Below are 19146 nucleotides of genomic sequence, written 5' to 3'. Positions count from 1 at the left end.
GCACTCCATGATGTAACCTGCCGTTCACGTCGTGTTATTGTGGAAGGGCTTTACTCTTGGTAGGACTCCACAAACCAGGCCATGGTGTTTTATATGGGCCTGAGTGTGCGGTGTGACCTTCTGTGAGCTTCACACGTGATGTTCCGGGAGAATATGGGTTCTTTCAGAAAGAGACGAGTGTGTTAGCGGATCTGTTGGGCTGGAACGTCAGTAATGGCCCGTTTCAGAGCTGGACTGTAATAGGAGTTGACTGGGTCAATTTAGTCTGTGCTAGAACAAAAACGCCTCCAGGAGCCGAGACGCCGTGACCTCAGCGGTAAATCGTTCAGGTTTCCAGGTGTTTTTGATCAGCCTCTCCTGACATACAGGCCTCACACTGATACCGCACTTGCTTAGCGATGTCATGTGACCAGTCATGTGACCTTCCTGCATCTTCTGCCCATGTCCCAGGAAGAGAATGAAGGGCCGAGCCCCCCCGCCGCCGCCCGCCCCCCAGCCCGCACCCCGCAGGGTCTTCCGCAACGCCGTGCCCGACGGCGGAGCTCCTCCGGGGAGGGATGACAAGGAGAACGCCCTGCGCCCAACCGTGGACCTCCACATCACCCTGCCCACCGGCTACCAGACCACCGTCACCGTGGACGGCAGGTACGGCCGCGTCAACAAATCGGCCGTCCTTGTCGGCTTCCTGGGCGTGTCCTGATGAACGACCCATCATTCGTAAGAAATGTATTCTAGGGTGTTCTGTCGTTCGTCGGTTTGCGGGCGACGCCTTGCTGAGAAACTTGCTAAATTGTGGTGATGACTTACCCATACTGATTGTGAGAAGAAAAAAAATATCTTTACTGGCAATAGTGGAAAATATGACGTAACTACAGTCTCGCGTGAAACAGGACTGCACGATCCGCGTCCTGCGCTAAAGCACGTATAGAGCATATTGCTCACTTAAAACCTTAAAATACTCTAAATGCGTTCAAATGTTACATCCGCACAATCACAGTGGTGTCGCGCATCACGTGTCGTGGCGTGCGAGCGGTGACCCAAACCCTCCGCTCTAGTGTGCGATGGTGACTCACGACGTGCATCTCCATCAAAGCCTCCTGCCGAACAATGAGCTCTGAATGGAGCGGCTATTTGTGTAGCAGCGGAGTTCTGAGAAGGAGATGAACGAATCTGAGCCTCCGTGCTTGCTGACGAACTTTTACATCCAGGAGATAAGGTTGCGTCCAGGTGCACTAAAAACTAGAACAGTGTCTTCTCTCACCTCCACGAGGAGAAATGTCTTCCAGAGGTTCATGATAAGGACAGAATATCGTCTTGCGTTTCTGTTATTTATATCCTGCAGTTGATGTACGACTTGCGATATATGAAAGACAATATTCGTTTCAAATTGGGTTAGATGAGCCTGGATTAGAATCGATTTACGACCAGAGGTTGGTGTTACTTTGATGAGGACGTCCGTCATGTACACGCAATATGGAATGTTCACGTGGGTCTAAATAGCGGGAAATTCACTTGAGAGTTGGAGAAACATGGAAACGTAACATTTCATCACAATCAGGATGTGCATAATCGTGCGTTTGCATATATTTACATCATCCAGGAAAAAACATGTGGTGATCATTCTGGTCACAACAGCAAAGGCTGAATTCTGCTCAGGAACTTGATAATCTGACCACAAAATTGCCTAATCAATTATCTAATCCCAAAATTGCCTTCAGGCATAGATCTTAAGATGCTAAAAGCTGTGTTCATGTTCACTTTACCGCTTTCTGTAACACCTGTAATAGAAGAAGAGCGCTCTCTCTCTCTCTCTCTCTCTCTCTCTCTCTCTCTCTCTCTCTCTCTCTCCCTGCATCACATGGTGTAATTACATGTTTTTCTATTGGTGCTAAAGACCAGGTAACCCTAGCTCTGCTCCTCCCCTCCCCCCTGCACCTCCCTCTCTCTCTCTCCCCCTCCCTCCCCTCCGCCTCTCCTTCTCTCCCTGTGCAGGAAGGCTCTGATGGACCTGCTGGTGGACCTGTGCAGTCAGCACCACCTGAACCCGGCGTATCACACCCTGGAGCTGCTCTCTCCCGAGGCCCAGCCCGTGGCCTTCAAGCCCAACGCCCTGCTGGGCCTCCTGAACGTGTCCTGCGCCCTCATCAGGGAGCGCGTGGTGGAGGAGCGCGTGGCCAGGAAACCCCCTCCCAGAATGCCCGAGGTGAGGCTCGCTCGCGTGGCCGACTAACCCCTCGTCCCAGCCCGTCCCGGTGAAACCGCCGTCCACCGTCTCCTCCTGTCCTTTGACGCTGCACCGCGGTGTCACGCGATCCCTGTGCTGTGGGCGTTTACCCACGGGATAGAGTAACCACCACCCCCCCCCCCCCCCCCCTCGCTAATGGTCCTGGGGGAAACGGACCTGCTCGGACGCTGCCTGTAACGTCTGGTGTGGTACAGACCTCTGTGTTTTCGGCGCGGTTGACCCTTTTGTTTCAAACAAATTCGCACAAAGCCGGTGTCCTCGACGCTCCAGCGGGACACGCCCAGAGCTGATCCCCGGGAGGCCATCCGACATGTTTTTTGTTTTGTTTTTTTGGCGTAGTTTCGTTATCTGTTCGTTTTCGCGGCCTCGTTGGTTTTCCGCCTCTGACTTCGTGCCGCGGGGGAGCTTCGCAGCGTTGTGGCGCGTTGCCGTGACTGCAGACGCAGCGGAGACGGGCGGCCACCTTCACACAGGTACACGGGCACCTCCACCCTGCTGACGGAGAACCTCCCCCCATCATGACATCAGCATGACCACCTCCTGCTCAAGTGTCCTTTCTCCTGCCCTCTCTCTCTCTCTCTCTCTCTCTCTCTCTCTCTCTCTCTCTCTCTCTCTCTCTCTCTGCCTCTCTCTCTCTGCCTCTCTTTCCCCCGATGTGGTGAATATTTAATGCCTCCTTACCTTTAGTTACCATGCATTATTGCTGCCTCTCCCTCTCTGAGGCGCCCGAGCCTTTTCCTGCGTCCTGACCTTTGACCCCCTGCGAGGGAATCCTGGCAGGGCTTTGACCTCCGCCTGCTGGTGTCATGGCAACAGAACAGTACGCACTCAGTATTTACACTGAAAATAAAGGTGTTTTGCCTCACGGAGCAGGACCGATACTGGTATGCTGATACCGGGAGTTCACGGTGTGCTGAATTTCAACCTTGCGTCTCGACCTTGCGAGTGTTTTGTGTATCTGCCCTTTTATGAGTGTGTGTCCTTGAGAACTGAAGTGGTGTAACGTTTTATGAGGCTGAACTTGAAGTGTGTATCAGAGTGGGACCGTGCGGGATAAGAGAAGCTGGGGTTTAGTCTGACGCCCTCTGACCCTTTACTGCCACACGTGTTGATATGAGGGTGTGTGTGTGTGTGTGTGTGTGTGTGTGTGTGTGTGTGTGTGTGTGTGTGTGTGTGTGTGTGTGTGTGTGTGTGTGTGAGAATGCTCGAGTGTGTCTGCCATTTTCCCACACTAGGAAACCATGGACATAAATGCACAGAAACATAAATACACAAATAGATACTGGTGTTGCTGACATACACGAGTTAGTTCTCACATGCCGCTGTTATTTCCGTGGTGTTTGTTTTTCGTCATGACGCTGAGTGATGGTGGTACTCTAGCCAGTGTTGGAGTCTCTCCCAGTGTGTTGGTATCTGATATATTTTTCCCCCATTTGTTTTCAGTTGGGTGGGATAGTTTCTCATCGCTATGGTGATGGCAGTAAGTTTGGTACGGATGCGGAGGCCGTGTGTATAAACTGTGGCGTGGTCGCCTTGGAAATTACGGGATGGGGAAGTTGTGGTATTTTTGTAACGAGGCGCAGATGTGTGTAGGGTGTGTTGGTGTGTGTAGGGTGGGTGTAGGGTGTGTGTGGGTGTAGGGTGTGTGTGGGTGTAGGGTGTGTATGTGTGTGTGTGTGTGTGTGTGTGTGTGTGTGTGTGTGTCTAGGTCTGTGGGTCTGTGGACCATCTGGCCCCCCTCGACTCCCACATTCATGTCAAAAATAAAAGCCACTCTGCAGACATCTGCACCATCATTCCGCCCAAACCATCTGAACTCCACCAACACCAGGCAACTAATGCGGAGTCTCTCTCTCTCTCTCTCTCTCTCTCTCTCTCTCTCTTTCTCTCTCTTTCTCTCTCTCTCTCTCTCTGTGTGTGTGTGTGTGGTGCAGAAGACGGTGCGTCTGGTGGTGAACTACCACCGGGGCCAGAAGGCGGTGGTGCGGGTCAGCCCCTCCACGCCCCTTCTCTCTCTCCTGCCAATCATCTGCCAGAAGTGTGAGCTGGACCCCGCCCACGTGCTCCTCCTCCGGGACCGTCTGGGCGCCCACGAGCTGGACCTGCACCAGACCCTCGCCTCGCTAGAACTGCGGGAGCTCTACGCCTACGACCAGACTCTGGGTAACGGCACACAGCCAGCCGTGTTGGTCCACACACCTCCAGTCAGGCCCCCCCCGCCACACCAGGAAATAAATCCACCAGTTTGGCCAGTGGGGGTTAGGCTCTATATTCTGACCCGAGTTGTTTAAGCAGTATTGTAGTTTTCTTTGTTCCTTGCCAGATATGGCGAACTCACTGTTGATATCAGGAGACCAGGGGCAGTCGCCGGGTTCTGTGGCTGACCTTCACAGAGTGCCGGTCAGGGTCGCGTTTCACTGGAGCGGCTGTGAGGGTGGGCCACTCCCCTCTCGCCTCCCCGTGAGGGTGGGCCACTCCCCTCTCGCCTCCCCGTGAGGGTGGGCCACTCCCCTCTTGCCTCTCGCCACTCCCCCCCCCAAGCCACAGACTGCTTCCTGCAGGCCCTGAGCGTATCAGTCCCTCTCCTACCTCTTGCCTCTGAGCACTAAATGTCCCACCTGTTTGTTTGTCGTCCTTTTTCCAGCTCTCCAGACTAAAATGGCCTCCTCATCTGCCCTCAACCACTCAGGTACCGCCTGCAGTGAGACTCCCAATGCGCTAACTCCGCCCTCCTTAGAGGCGCGCTAACTCCGCCCTCCGTAGAGCCGCGCTAACTCCGCCCTCCTTAGAGCTGCGCTAACTCCGCCCTCCGTAGAGCCGCGCTAACTCCGCCCTCCGTAGAGCCGCGCTAACTCCGCCCTCCTTAGAGCCGCGCTAACTCCGCCCTCCTTAGAGCCGCGCTAACTCCGCTCTCCTTAGACCAGCACCGACGCCTATCTCTTAGGCAGCATTAACTCCGCCCTTTCAGATCAGCACCAACAGCACCCTGCCAGCTTAGTCCTGCTGCTGAAAATGCTTCAGCCATTCTTAACGAACCATAGTCTTCCTCATGCCAGGTCACTCTCCACCACACTGAAGTCTTGCCATGTCATTTTGAGGATTGGCACAAGATCCTGGGCTTAGCAGCAGCGCAGTACCGTGGCGCCATCTAGTGGACGAACGTGCCAGTGCCGGTGTGAGCCTCACGGTGCCGCTCCTTAAACGCACCTGTTCCTTAAGAGAGTTTCATGGGAACGGCAAATGTAAACATGCTTGACCCGGTAACTTGCATATACGTAAATAGAAATTTCACCAAACAAGCCGCAGGTTTATACACATGGACCGCACCATCCAAACACCAGCACGTGAACGCGGTAGCCTCTCCCAGGGTCACGCGGGGTGTCGCTAACCGCCGCAGAGCCGCCGCAGAGCCGCCGCTAACCTACAGCACGAGCGTTTCCCCTTTTCCGCTTGTTATTGGTGTATTTCTGGAGTGTGTTTCGCATTTTTGCATATTGTGTGTGAGTGTCTGTAGGTGTGCAGATCGTGTGTATTGGTGTGCTAGTGTGTAATCATATTGACGTGTGGGAGGACACGTGTGTGTGTGTGTGTGTGTGTGTGTGTGTACGTGTGTGTGTGTGTGTGTGAGTGTGTGTGTGTGTTTCAGGGACGTTCTTTTGTTTTTCAGTTGAGTCTCTTCAGTCTGCCTCGCAGAGAGCTGGAACAGAGAAGAAGGGGCTTCTGGGATTGTTCAAATTTAATCGCAGGAGGTCTAAGGTAAAGGACACACACATACATACACACACACACACACACACACACAGCTTCTGTGTTGACGCCAAAGTACGCTCACTTTTGAAATGTGCATCATGTAGCTTTGCTCTGCTTCAAACTATCGTCCATTAATAATACAGAAACATCTGAGGACGTTGTTCATAATAAATATTCAAGTGTTGTTTCACCATCAAATATTATAGTGAAACATTTTTTAAATATATATTTCTTACCGGTTCTAACCGGGTAAAGTGTGTCTGGCGCCCCCTGTCTGCCTGGTGTGTGTTTGCGCCCTGTGCCAGTGTTACCCTCCCTGTTTCAGACAGACGGGCCTGGCTCTGAGGACGTGGATGAGCTTGATGGTAGTGTTGTGCACGGTACACACACTTGCGTGAATGTAAGTACTAACACTCGCGTGCCTCTGCCCTGTTGCTAACACACCGCACCGTTCCCACGCCGTCATTGGCTCTCTGTTGCTTGGAAACGATTGAAATCGATCAAATGATACACGTCTTATTGTTCTTTGAGAGTTTGAATATATGTGTTCAAATATTTGAATATGCAGTATGTAAATATTTGCATATGGAATATTTAAAGGTTTTTGTATATGGAATGTCTTTTTCTACCTTACTGTTATCGTTGTGGATGTCACAGTGTGGAATAGTATAATTATTTGGACTTTTTCCTTTCAACACCCTCTCACTTTTTCTCACTTGAAGCTTAAGGAAAGGATGCATTGCTTGCAAATTAAGGCTAATGGTGTGCTGGTTTTTCAACTCCATGCCACTAGGTGGCAGTAGTCACAAGCTAATTGTATAATATACGAGGAGCCACCCGCCTGTATGGTGAGACGTTTTAACTCGGTCTCCTGAACAGCTTTGGGGTACTCTGGACGTCCATTGGTCGGAGTGCCCTGGCCCAGAGATGACGACAAAGTTTACACCACACTGGACACCTCCCAGTCGCTCTCTCTCTCTCCGTCTCCCTCTCTCCATCTCTCCTTCTCTCTCCTTCTCTTTCTCACGTGTTCATGGTCCAGCTCTTCCCCAGTGTTCCAGCACCCAGAGCTCCCTGACCAACACTGTACCTGTGTCTTATCTGACTGTTCTCAGAACAGTGCTTAACCGCGTCGAGGGCACTCAAACAAGACAGAAAAGACTTAACCTGCCACACTGCAGTGTCAGTGGAACTGCTCACACACTCTGCATCTCCACAGCAGCACGCTGCACCCGGGGGAGCCTCACACGCGCACACACACACGTACACGCGCAAACACCGTAGTGGCCGCCGGCGTGTGTGACCCCTGTGCGTTCTCTTCCAGGGCCTGTCTGTGGTGGGCGGGCCGTGTGTGGAGGTGCGGCCCAATACGCTGGGCCAATCGCAGTCAGTGATGAACCTCTCCAGGACCTCCCCCAAAATGGACCGCAAGAAGCGCCGTGCCCCGGCCCCGCCCCCTCCGCCATCGCACACGCCCACGACCTGTCTGGTCTCACAGGTGAGCGCTGGGACACTGAGACACTCAATATATATCCGTTTGTGTGTGTGTGTGTGTGTGTGTGTGTGTGTGTGTGTGTGTGTGTGTGTGTGTGTGTGTGTGTGGTTTTTTTGCCACGTCCTTCTACTACAGCAACATTACTGCAAGCTCCGCCCAGAGTTCACTCTCTGCTGGACCTTAGCTCCGCCCAGAGTTCACTCTCTGCTGGACCTTGGCTCCGCCCAGAGTTCACTCTCTGCTGGACCTTGGCTCCGCCCAGAGTTCACTCTCTGCTGGACCTTGGCTCCGCCCAGAGTTCACTCTCTGCTGCTCTTTGACTGCAGATCAGAACAAGTTGGTCTCCTTCATTCAGAAAGTCTTTTTACGTTAGTTACATGGTTACGTATTCATTCCCTTTGTCCTTTTGACTCTGAAATCATTGACTGTTCTCTGTTGGAGGGTCAGAGGTCGAGTTCCTTTAGCGTACGTGTGGTGTCCACAGTTCCTCTGCTGACATGCGGAACTAATGGTTCACGGTTTTGTCCCTGACCGAGTGGACCTTCGGTAGCAGGGGGTTGTGGGTGGGTGAGGGGTGTGCACTGTGCTCTCGCTCTCTCTCTCTCTCTCTCCTCCTCCTCCTGGTGTAATCTCGAGAGGGGTCACATCAGGACGGCCACTGTTCTAGCTTCATCTTCCCCGGGCTTATTTCAGACCCGTCACTCATCCTAAGCTTGGCCTACTGAGGGGCGGAGTCTATCAGAGAGCCAATGGACTGATCCCTGGACGCACTGAAAGTGCAGTGCAGTGGTTTTGTTGGAACTTTCCGGAAAGGTCTCACTTGAGCTTGAGTAGTCTGACGAGAAGCCTGTGTCCTGAAGTTGTGTGTGTGTGTGTGTGTGTGTGTGTGTGTGTGTGTGTGTGTGTGTGTGTGTGTGTGTGTGTGTGTGTGTGTGTGTGTGTGTGTGTGTGTGTGTGTGTGTGGCATTAGAGAAAACATCTTTGTTTAGGGTGGGTTCACACCCAAAACATTGGCTCAGGTGAACATTCTTATCTTTGACGTGGTAATGTACCATGGTGAGCTCAGCACGGTGTGTTTCGCAACGTCATCGTCGTCTCCGGAGGACACACCACACGGCTACATGATTACGACGCCATCGTGTGGGTCGAACATCGCGTTGGCTCCGGTCTCGGCTTGGCAGTGAAGTTCTGTCATGCTTTTGGTTCTAATTATCAGCAAATTAATAGGTCATAGGGAGGTCTTTTGTTCCTGTTTCACATGCACATAGTTTCTCAGCCTGTTTTCCAGCGAGCAAGTGTTCTCGAGCAACAATCGCCACGGTAACCATGACACCCCCCCCCCCCCCCCCCAGAGTCCCCCCACTGGAGCCGTGGGTGGATTTTGGCAGCTGTTCTGGTTCTGTTTGATCCCTGATTCTCAGCATCCCTAATGACCTCAACGAAGGTCTCTGTCTTCTTTTGATTGTCTTGACACCTGTTTGTGATGTCGTGAGGTCATCACGAGGGTAGTATCAAGAGGGCGGAGCAGACCGTCCTCATCAAAGTTTGACACACGCATCCTCGCAATCCTGGGCACTGTTTCGTAGAACCTGACTATGACTGTTCCATGGAACCTGACTGTTCTATAGAACCTGACTACGACTGTTCTATAGAACCTGACTACGACTGTTCTATAGAACCTGACTACGACTGTTCTATAGAACCTGACTACGACTGTTCTATAGAACCTGACTGTTCCATAGAACCTGACTGTTCCATGGAACCTGACTGTTCTATAGAACCTGACTGTTCTATAGAACCTGACTACGATTGTTCTATAGAACCTGACTGTTCATAGAACCTGACTATGACTGCTCTATAGAACCTAACTGTTCCATGGAACCTTACTATGACCTGACTGGGTTCTTATGTGGAACTCAGGCCTGATAGTTTTCAGGCGCCACGCCGGAATTCCGGCGTACCGACATGTCCGCGAGAAAAAAAATTGAGGGGGGGAAAAATCCGTCAAATCATAATGATAAACCACACGCACGCGCATGCTATCTGTTTTGAGGCCGAAATATGATCCTTACGAGGTTCCCAAGTTACGATTTTTCGTGGTTACTACACATCTCCCATTTACTGTATAAAGCTTTGTTTGGACCTAAATGGTTCTGCGTCGTAAACGGAACTTGGTGTTTGGTGTGCGTGGCGTCAGGATTAGTTAAACGCAGCTATGGATAAAGGTATTTGCCAAAAGGCTAGCTTTAGGATAGGATAACTGCGTATAGTACGTTATTTACGTACATACATATACGTATGTTCCGATTTACACCGAAAATCGATTTACGACGGATCAACGTCGTAACCCGGGGACCGCCTGTATTTCAGACATCGGAAGAGCTTCAGAGGTAGATGCAAGATAACTTCAGTATTTTATCTTTATTCTGATTAAGTTAAATTTTTATCAGAAATATAAGTGTTTTTTTTTGAGCCGGTACAGGTGGTCAGACGATCTGGTTCATCCTGGCCGCCTTACGGCGTCAGTTGTAATACATGAACAAAAGCACAAAATGTATGTCCTAATAAACCAACACAAAATATTTATTAAATTTTATATATAAAAAACTAACTATAATCATAATACTTGTAATTCTTTTAAACTTTATTTGCATAATTTCTTTGAGTTGTCTGGTATCCTATAATTTACTAACAGTAATGAATAAATAATTAATTATGCCTGTTTTTAACATATTGTGTCTAATCTAAATCTTTAGGTTACAGCATTTTCTCAGAATATTAATAGAAATTAGTTTTTTATTTCACTATAATGATTACCTGACTTATTTATAATTAATTAATTTAAAGATTAATTATAAAATATTCTAAATATGGTACACTAACATCCCCCCTCCGCTCAGAAAAAGTTCAGGCTCAGAAGTTTTTCCCACCATCACCCCTGGGAACTCCAGAATTGGTCCATAATTTAAGGCAGCACCACAGCCTGTGTCCCTGATCCCGGAACAGCGTGACCCAGGACGTTAAGGGCTTGGTGCCGCTTCCAGCTCTGGCCCTCTCCCCTATTTTCTCGAGTCTCCAGTAAGAAGCAGCCTTCACTCTGGGGCGCTAACGGCCCGACCCACCAACCTTACGCACGACCTCACGTCCTGACCCTCGCACCCCACAGAGGCTGCCAGACTGATCAGGTAGCGCCAATGGGCCGGCGGCGGTGCCGGGAGAGGTGGGGCGTGGCTGGGAGAGGTGGGGGCGGGGCTGGGGGAGATGGGGGCGGGTCAGAAAGACCCAAAGAGATCGGGACAGAAATAAACCATGGAAAACAAGGAAGCCTGACCCCCAGCCACATGAGACAAGACGAGAACATGCTGTTTACAACAGCTCAGTCTCTCTGAGCCGTAAGGACGAGTCGAATGTGCTCTCAGAAATGAAGTCATGGTAAATCGCTGGCAGCATGCGTAAACGTCATGGCCAGGTGTATGAGCTGGTCACGTCTGTTTGCTCACTAGTGTTGGCGGTTCATGGTGATGAGACTCATAGCCGAAGTTCTCATAGCCGAGGTTCCAACCTTAGCTGTGCCACATGCCTTCTAGGGCTGGGCATCTGCATGAATGTTGTTGACCTCATTCCCAATGGGAGAGAAAGTACAGGCTCCCTTATCATATAACGTACCAGCCTAGACATGACTGGGTGTACGGTGGCCCGCTAGGGACCCTGCTGGATCGTGCACGTACTGCATCTGCATGGTTGGTACATAATTTGGCTGGCGTCTCCTCTTGAGTGGGCCCTTCTCCAACCTGCTGGTGTGGAGGTCACCGAGTGGTTCTGGTGCCGCGCAAGAGGATTTGAATGTCCGCTGGGCCATGAGGTCTAGACTAGGGGAAGAACTCGGGGCGTGCACTATTTACTAGGGGTGTATTCAACTAAGGATTTTCATAGTCGAATCTGATTCGTCAGCTTTTCCCTTTATTTTTATTTTTAAAGGTTTATTTTTATTTTATTTAGAGCACCTTAAACGGGATCCCGTTCTCATTCAGGACTTTTTTCCTCTACAAAGTAAAAACCTAAAACACTCAGATAAATGAATAAACAGGGTAGGTTGGCTTTATTCAGCTTTTATTTATTTAATTACTTATTTTTTATGAAACGGTAGAGAACATTAACCGTCAATGCGCATTGCGCATATCGAACTGTCAGACAGGCACTCTGCAAAATGTCAAAAATATTTTAAATAAAATATGCCTGCCTGAAAATATAAAAAAATTGCCACACAACAGCAAAAATATATAAGGAAAGGTTCAAGTAACGGGGTTTAAAAGCAAACAACAAAAAATGTTTATAGGCCTACTTGCCGAGACGCACCGCGACGAGACGAGATGACACGACCGAAACGACAAACGGCTGAACAGTTTTTTTTCGCCTCACGCGTTTTAAATGGTATGCCATGTTGGTTGTTGTCGTGCAAAATGAAAGACGTTGATGACATAACTTGCACTTTACTTTGTTTGATTCATCTTTATCTTTTTCAAAATACTTTTTAAGTTTTTTAGTAGCCGTTATAATCTCGGTAGATGCTGCGTATTCTGTAGCGTGTTCAGCTCCGCTCATTTGGATTGTGCAACTGCAGGGTGTGATTTATTAATGTGTAGTAAGGAATATGCCAATTGTTAATGCGCAAACATAATTTTTTAATATTTATTAACATAAATTAGGATGATTTTATTTGACAAAAGGCTATATATAACGAAAACAGACATTTCATGTAACAACTAATGCTTAGCAGCATCCTTGGGCACCACCATGCAGTTAGAATGGTACATTCGACTATGACGTTCATAGTTGACTAGGGGGTATAGTCGACTATAGTCGAATCAGCGACTATTGCAGGTCACCCCTACTATTTACACCAGGACTTAGATCCGTCATGCGTGTGAACAAAGTGTATTTGGTGTCTATGTGCGAGCGTGTTTAGTAAGGCCTGAGGTGTCCGTGTGACCGTGATCCGGAGCCCACACCAGCCCCGCTGACGGCTGCCGCGACCTCTGGATCTTGTGTGAAGTGTAGCAGGGGTTTTCACCTCCTTTAAGGATGATTGAACATGCGGTTAAAATGGCAACTTCGATTATTTAAGTTTTTGCGAAGGACTGTTTCATTTGTTTTGGAACACTGTGTAAAATATTTATCTTTGTGTGTGTGTGTGTGTGTGTGTGTGTGTGTGTGTGTGGTGGGTGGTACTGGTGAAAGGAGGAGTGAATCAGACATTCCCGGGCCAGAGCAGGGTGCAAGCCACCGTGATTAAATTGATTGGCCTCCTTCAGAAAGATGGCATACCACAGGGTTCTGAGGGGGAGGGGCTAGCAAGCAGGGTTCTGATGGGCAGGGTTTAATGTATCACTGTTTATTTGGATTAGCAATCCCACAGAGAGTGAGACGGAAGAGAGAAGGAGAGAGACAGCTTGGACATTGCTTATGGAACCTGATCCCTGGACTTGATATGCAACAGGAGAGAAAACAAACTGAAAACGAACGAGTCTTCTGGTTCAGGTCATGAAGGTCACATCAGCATCATCACCGTGGCGGAACAGTGTGTTCAGAACCATACCTCCAGAACCACGCGTTCTCCGTGCAGTCTCGTTCCAAGAAGCTCGGTATTGTTGTGAAACTGGCAGCTCCTTTTTTGCAGTCTTTCCAGTCAAATAAACTTCTAGAATAAACTGGTAGAATAAGCTTTTGGACCTGAAGCCACCAGTATAGTCACTGGTTGGACTGTGGATTACTGCCGAACGTCTACAAGCACTGCCTGACGCTGCTGAATCTGATGGGCGGCAGGTCGAGTCTCGGGGGGGGTTCGATTGTGTAGTGGGGAAGCCGTAGCATGAAACAGGAAGACTGCGGCGGTTCTGGTCTCCGACACCCCGGCGTCCCCGCCGTCAGGAGCGTGGAGCCGGTGGGGCGTGGGGCTGACGTGGGGAAGAGGAGCGCTCGCTCTCCCCGAACGCTTATGTCACCATGTGGGTGAAAGGTGAGGGAAAACAAACGACTGACCAGCCTGTGGTGAAGCGGAACCTCGTGGTCCTCACACACTGCAATTACCCACCACCCTAAACCCCACCCCCCCAACACACGCTCTCATTTCCTGTCTCCACCCCCATCTTCTCTGACCCCACAACCGCACACCCTCTTCCCCCATACACCACCTACTCCGGTTCCTCCTACGCTCCCCATTCCCACCCGCTCCGCCTCCACTGTGTACCTCCCTCCCTACGTACCTCTCCTCCCACATTGCCCCTGGCCCCTCCCCTTCCATGCCCCTCCCCCCTCCCCTTCCATGCCCCTCCCCCCTCCCTTTCCGGCCCCTCCTCCTCCTCCTCAGCACTAGGGCCTTTGTTGGGTTTGGTGGTAAAAGGCTTTTAAAAGTGTGTTCTGCAGGCATGAGCCATGCCTTTGTACACACGTACATTTAAGACCCTGGGGGGGGGGGGGGGGGGGGGGGGGTGTTCATTTTCACCGTGAACTTTACCCCAGTGAAGGTCGTGTGCAGCGGAGAGGAATCCGGCTTGATGCTGAGGTGTGGACGTTCAGGGACCCTCAGCCCAGCAGGAGTGTCACTCATGGACAATCAAGTCCTCTTTCCCCACAGTAGATAAATGGGACAGCAGGCCACTGGACGTGGAAGGCGCAGGGTCACGATGCCATAACAGTCCGACGGCCAATCATGATCATCGTCATCATAATAGGGTTTTGTTGCTGCTGCTTTTGTTTTGTTTTGTATAATAGTAATAGTTAAGAGTAAAGAGGCTAACTAACTTCAACGTCGTGTGCTCGTCTAGCTTGTGCAGTACCGTCTCTCGTAACGTGACGAAAGAGTCCAACGGCGCGACCTGCAGGGGAACGCCACACGAGGAACCGAGATGCAGGGACGGGTTGCGTGTCGTCCTTTCTGAAGACTGTCGTTGCATAGCAGACATCCAGCGTCACCGCTCTGATTTTAATTGTTCATTCGTGCAAAGATGAAAGGCTTATGCGCTGTAGGGGACATTTCTCCCCCCCCACACACACACACTTTGGTATTGCTTTTCTTATGAAGACCTCAATCGTATTTTTAATAATTAAAGGAGTAATTTAAATAGTAATTAAAATCAGTCTGACCTTGTTCATTTCTGTAGACTAATCCCAACCAGTTATGTAACTGGAAGCTTAATCCTGTACCTGAAATGTGGGTCTAGAGCAGATCGTAACCAAGGAGACACAGACGTGTTTGCTATAGCGTTTCTTTAAAAACAAAAATTGCATGGTTGATAGTGGGCAAAGGTCAAGTGCAGAAAACACATGCACAGACAAACACGCAGAAAACACATGCTTACACACACGTACACACACACGTGCACAAGTAGAGAACTTTGAGATATCTGCTCAGTCAGCTGTTTCTGCTCTTTAAAGTACATTAACAGAGTTTCCCCGAGTTCCCTGGAATGTTTTCTGTTCATTGAGGTTTGTTCACTACACACACACACACATTACAATCTCTTCCCATAAACCAACGGAACACACACACACACACACACACACACACAGTCACAGACTGGTGCATCTGTACAGAGACACAGACAGGTGAGGATAACAGGATTGCCTTCAGCCATTACACAAAACATCATCTCATGAGACAGACAGTGGCCTCCAATGACTGTATTTAAAAAGTGGGACGAGACCCCACAGAACCTCCCATCTAACACCCGCCCCGGTCTGGCTGTTGTGCTTGAGCAGATCCCTATGCCGCTGTGTGTGTGTGTGTGTGTGTGTGTGTGTGTGTGTGTGTGACTGGGCGTGCACTGGCTTGATGCCGACGCCGGAACAATTGATTTCCAGTGTAGCCCTGTGACGCCTGTAACAAGCTGTGCACATGTCAAATGATGTAGAAGAGAACATCCTTCAGTTTCCTTTGTCCTCTGTGTGTGTGTGTGTGTGTGTGTGTGTGTGTGTGTGTGTGTGTGTGTGCATGCCAGGTTGGTGTTTTGCTCACCTCTGACCCACATTTCAGCCCGTAGTGCTCCAGACGTGCGTCTGCGTCAGTGATGCACTCTGGGAGACGCATGTCCTGTTATCGTAGTCTGTGCCTCACAGCTCTTTATTCATGTAACTCCATCTAACTGAACACGTCCTGGACATTGAAACATGTGATTAAAGGAGGAGCATCATATAAGGCCCACATTTCCGACGGCTACCTCGGAGGCTGCTGTGTTAATTTTTCCAGATATTGTTCTAGCAGTTTTGTTCTAGAACCTTCTTCTCTTCTCTCCTGTGCAGCCAAAGCCGAGCTCACCTCGTTCAACCAGCCAGCTGAAGAAACGCAAGGCCCCTGCTCCCCCAGCCACCCCATCACCAGAGCCAGCCCCGCCCACCCCTGCAGCTCCGCCCACAAGCTCCGCCCCACCCCAGGCCCCGCCCACAAACAACACCCCAGCTCGCGATCCGCCCACGAGTCACGCGCCGGCCCAGGAGGGCGACGACACCTCGTCCGACCTGAGCCGCAGCATGGAGGACTCGGACCTGGCCGGTTCCGTCTGCAGCAGCTCCAGCAGCGAGGGCGTGGGCGTGGCCGACGACTCGGCCGCCAGCAGCCTGTACGACGAGCCCATGGCCGAGCTGCCGGCCCGGAGGTCGGCCAGCCCTGCGCCCGAACCCTGTCCCGAACCCTGTCCCGAACCGGAACCGAAGCCGGGGCCCAAGCAGGAGTGGCTGGCCGAGCCTGCCCCGAACCCGCGGCCCGCTCCCAGGAACGCTGTTAAACGAGAGCCGTGTGCGAGCTCCGTCCCGAAGGACCCGGAGTCGCCCATGGAGCTTAAGATGGAGGAGGTGGAGAACAACCGCCACAGCGCCATAGGTACGTACGAGCGGAACCGCCCCGTCCGCCCCACCCATCGCCAGACGCTCCTCCGTCATGTTGGTGTGTCGTTCCTTTTCCTTCAGCAGGACGCTGGTGCCGGGCCACGAAAAACCCCTATGGGCGCTTTTCTAATTGTAGGGGAGGGCCTACACAATTAAAACAAACGGCTGGGTGGGCACCAGGTGCCCCTCCTACTCTACCTCATGGCTCCGCCCACCGTCCTAGGGTCGGCAAGGCAGCCACTGCTCAGGAGGCCTGGCCCAGCTAACCCCGCCCCCAGCAGTCCCGTCGGGCCTGGAGCAGAACCGCAGGCTGGGACGTGCCCTCACTGCGGGGGGGGGGGGGCGGTTCCAACAGGGAGGTCAGCCAGGAGACATTACTGTGCACCCGAGAGCCGCTCTCCTTCAGTGTGGTGACCAGACAGCTGTTGGCAGCTTACATGCAACCTCCATGTGCTTCAGCTCTTACTCCACCACCACCACCCCCCCTGTTCTCCGGACACGCCCTCCACCCCTCCCCCGCTAACCATGCTGCCGCTTCCCGCAGGCTCCGGTCGCACTGTGCCGGCCAAACCCCGCCGGAGCCCCTTACGGGAGCCGGGTCGCTTCTCCACCGCCCCCACGCCGTCACGCCCTCTCCGACCGTCCAGACGGGGCCTTCAGGAGGCGCCCCTGGACGTCCCCGCGGAGACGGCTCCTCGCTGTAGGTCCTGGGTGTTCCTCTGCAACCTGACGGGCCTCCTCCGGCCTCCTGGTCCATGTGCGACCTTTCACCTGTCCGACCTCTCACCTCTGACCCTGTCCCATTGCCTGACTCCACTTTCCTCTAAACTCCGTCTCTCCTTCCAAGCAGGACCTCTTCAGCAGTGCTCTCTGTTCTTTGTCTCTTTTTCAATCTCTCTCTCTTTCCATCTCTCCCTTTCTCTCTTCCTGGGGTAATAAGCATGTTAGGACGTGATGCACTTTCTGCTTCATCATAATGATGGCCAGGGGAGGAGAGGGGGAGGAGAGGTGGGGGTGAGGGGGAGGTGAGGGGGAGGAGAGGGGAGGTGAGGGGGAGGGGGAGGTGAGGGGAGGTGGAGGTGAGGAGAGGGGAGGTGAGGGGAGGGGAGGGGAGGTGGAGGGGAGGTGGAGGTGAGGGGAGGAGAGGGGAGGTGAGGGGGAGGGGAGGTGAGGTGGGGGGGAGGAGAGGGGAGGTGAGGAGAGGTGAGGAGAGGTGAGGAGAGGGGGAGGAGAGGGGAGGAGAGGGGAGGTGAGGAGAGGTGAGGTGAGGGGGAGGTGAGGGGAGGTGAGGGGAGGTGGAGGTGAGGGGAGGAGAGGGGAGGTGAGGGGGAGGTGAGGTGAGGGGAGGGGGAGGTGAGGGGAGGTGAGGGGAGGTGAGGGGGAGGGGGAGGTGAGGAGAGGTGAGGGGGAGGTGAGGGGAGGAGAGGGGAGGTGAGGGGGAGGGGAGGTGAGGTGGGGGTGAGGGGAGGTGAGGGGGAGGGGGAGGTGAGGGGGAGGTGAGGGGGAGGAGAGGTGAGGGGGAGGGGGAGGTGAGGGGAGGGGGAGGGGAGGTGAGGGGGAGGTGAGGGGGAGGTGAGGGGAGGGGGAGGTGAGGAGAGGTGAGGGGAGGGGGAGGTGAGGGGAGGGGGAGGTGAGGGGAGGTGAGGGGGAGGTGAGGGGAGGGGGAGGTGAGGGGAGGTGAGGGGAGGGGGAGGTGAGGGGAGGTGAGGGGAGGGGGAGGTGAGGGGGAGGTGTGAGATCTGACATCTTCCTCACGCACCGTTTCTTACTGTAAAACGATGTTAAAGGGCGATTGGAGAGATCTGCCATAACTCCACCAGGGCTATCACTGCTAAACCTTCAGTCTCTCTCTCACACACACACACACACACACACACACACACACACACACACACGGAGAACAGATTCCGGCACGTTCCTTTCCAGACAGACTTTGTTCCGGCACGCTTTGACGAGACATTCGAGCGGTTTGCCCGTCAGCTTGTCACATAGTGTGCTCTCAGCTGTGGACGTTCCTCTGTTGAACTCTCGTGAACTGGGTTTATAGAATATGTGCTTAGCATGCATTAAGTGCTACATATCATTTACACTACTGTTTACAAGGTCTGGCCTCCTGAGTCACTGTCCACAGATTGTCCGATTCTTGGTATCCAACTACCAAGGGCTGATTATAGGATTTTGTGAATTTTTAATCCTTGTTTAATCACAAGGAATTTGAACCTGCTTCTTTGTTTTGCTTCTTTTCCTCTCCCCCTCTGCCCCCCTCTCTCTATCTCTCTATTTCTCTCTCTCTCCCTCTATCTCTCTCTCTCTCCCTCTATCTCTCTCTCCCTCTATCTCTCTCTCTCTCTCTCTCTCTCCCTATCTCTATCTCTCTCTCTCTCCCTCTGTCTCTCTTCCCCCCCCTCTCTCTCTCCCTCTCTCTCTCTCTCTCCTCTCTCTCTCTCTCTCGCTCTCTCTCCACTTCATATCCCTCTCCGTCTCTGTCTTTCTTCCTGCAGTCTACTGCTGCGCTCCTGTCTTGCTGCACTCCGGACACCATTGAACGGACACCCTCCATCTCTCGCTCCTTCATCCTCCTCTTCCTCATTGCTCCACCCCTGCACTCCCACGGCGGCGATCACTCCGCCCCTCCCCGTTTTTCAGAACCTCTTTCTGCCCTCGCCCTCCTGTCAGCTCCTATCTGTCTCCACTCAAGCGGTTATTCTGGAAAATACTCGCCCTCCTGCTTTGGGACTTGTTAGCTTGGGACTGCAAGATTTGGGGGGGGGGGGGG

The 19146-nt window shown here is 52.1% G+C and overlaps 1 protein-coding gene across 14 annotated transcripts in view; it reads left to right on the top strand.

Moving 5' to 3' along the window:
- Window positions 1-19146, top strand: part of cobl (cordon-bleu WH2 repeat protein) — a 40719-nt gene that overhangs the window by 10660 nt on the left and 10913 nt on the right. For 5 of the 14 annotated variants that reach the window (XM_076970420.1, XM_076970419.1, XM_076970418.1 and 2 more), the window contains 9 exons: window positions 451-645; window positions 1993-2203; window positions 4180-4408; window positions 4890-4934; window positions 5892-6001; window positions 6321-6395; window positions 7320-7493; window positions 15789-16365; window positions 16915-17070. In XM_076970420.1, the coding sequence (XP_076826535.1) occupies window positions 451-645; window positions 1993-2203; window positions 4180-4408; window positions 4890-4934; window positions 5892-6001; window positions 6321-6395; window positions 7320-7493; window positions 15789-16365; window positions 16915-17070 (1772 nt within the window). The remainder of the gene's footprint in view (window positions 1-450; window positions 646-1992; window positions 2204-4179; window positions 4409-4889; window positions 4935-5891; window positions 6002-6320; window positions 6396-7319; window positions 7494-15788; window positions 16366-16914; window positions 17071-19146) is intronic. The other 9 variants (XM_076970422.1, XM_076970424.1, XM_076970426.1 and 6 more) reach the window with 9 other exon arrangements.

This window comes from Brachyhypopomus gauderio, chromosome 13, assembly GCF_052324685.1.
Source record: "Brachyhypopomus gauderio isolate BG-103 chromosome 13, BGAUD_0.2, whole genome shotgun sequence".
NCBI classification, from domain to species: Eukaryota; Metazoa; Chordata; class Actinopteri; order Gymnotiformes; family Hypopomidae; genus Brachyhypopomus; species Brachyhypopomus gauderio.
The sequence above is the reverse complement of the archived record's forward strand: the minus strand, read 5'-3'. Positions and strand labels throughout refer to the sequence as shown.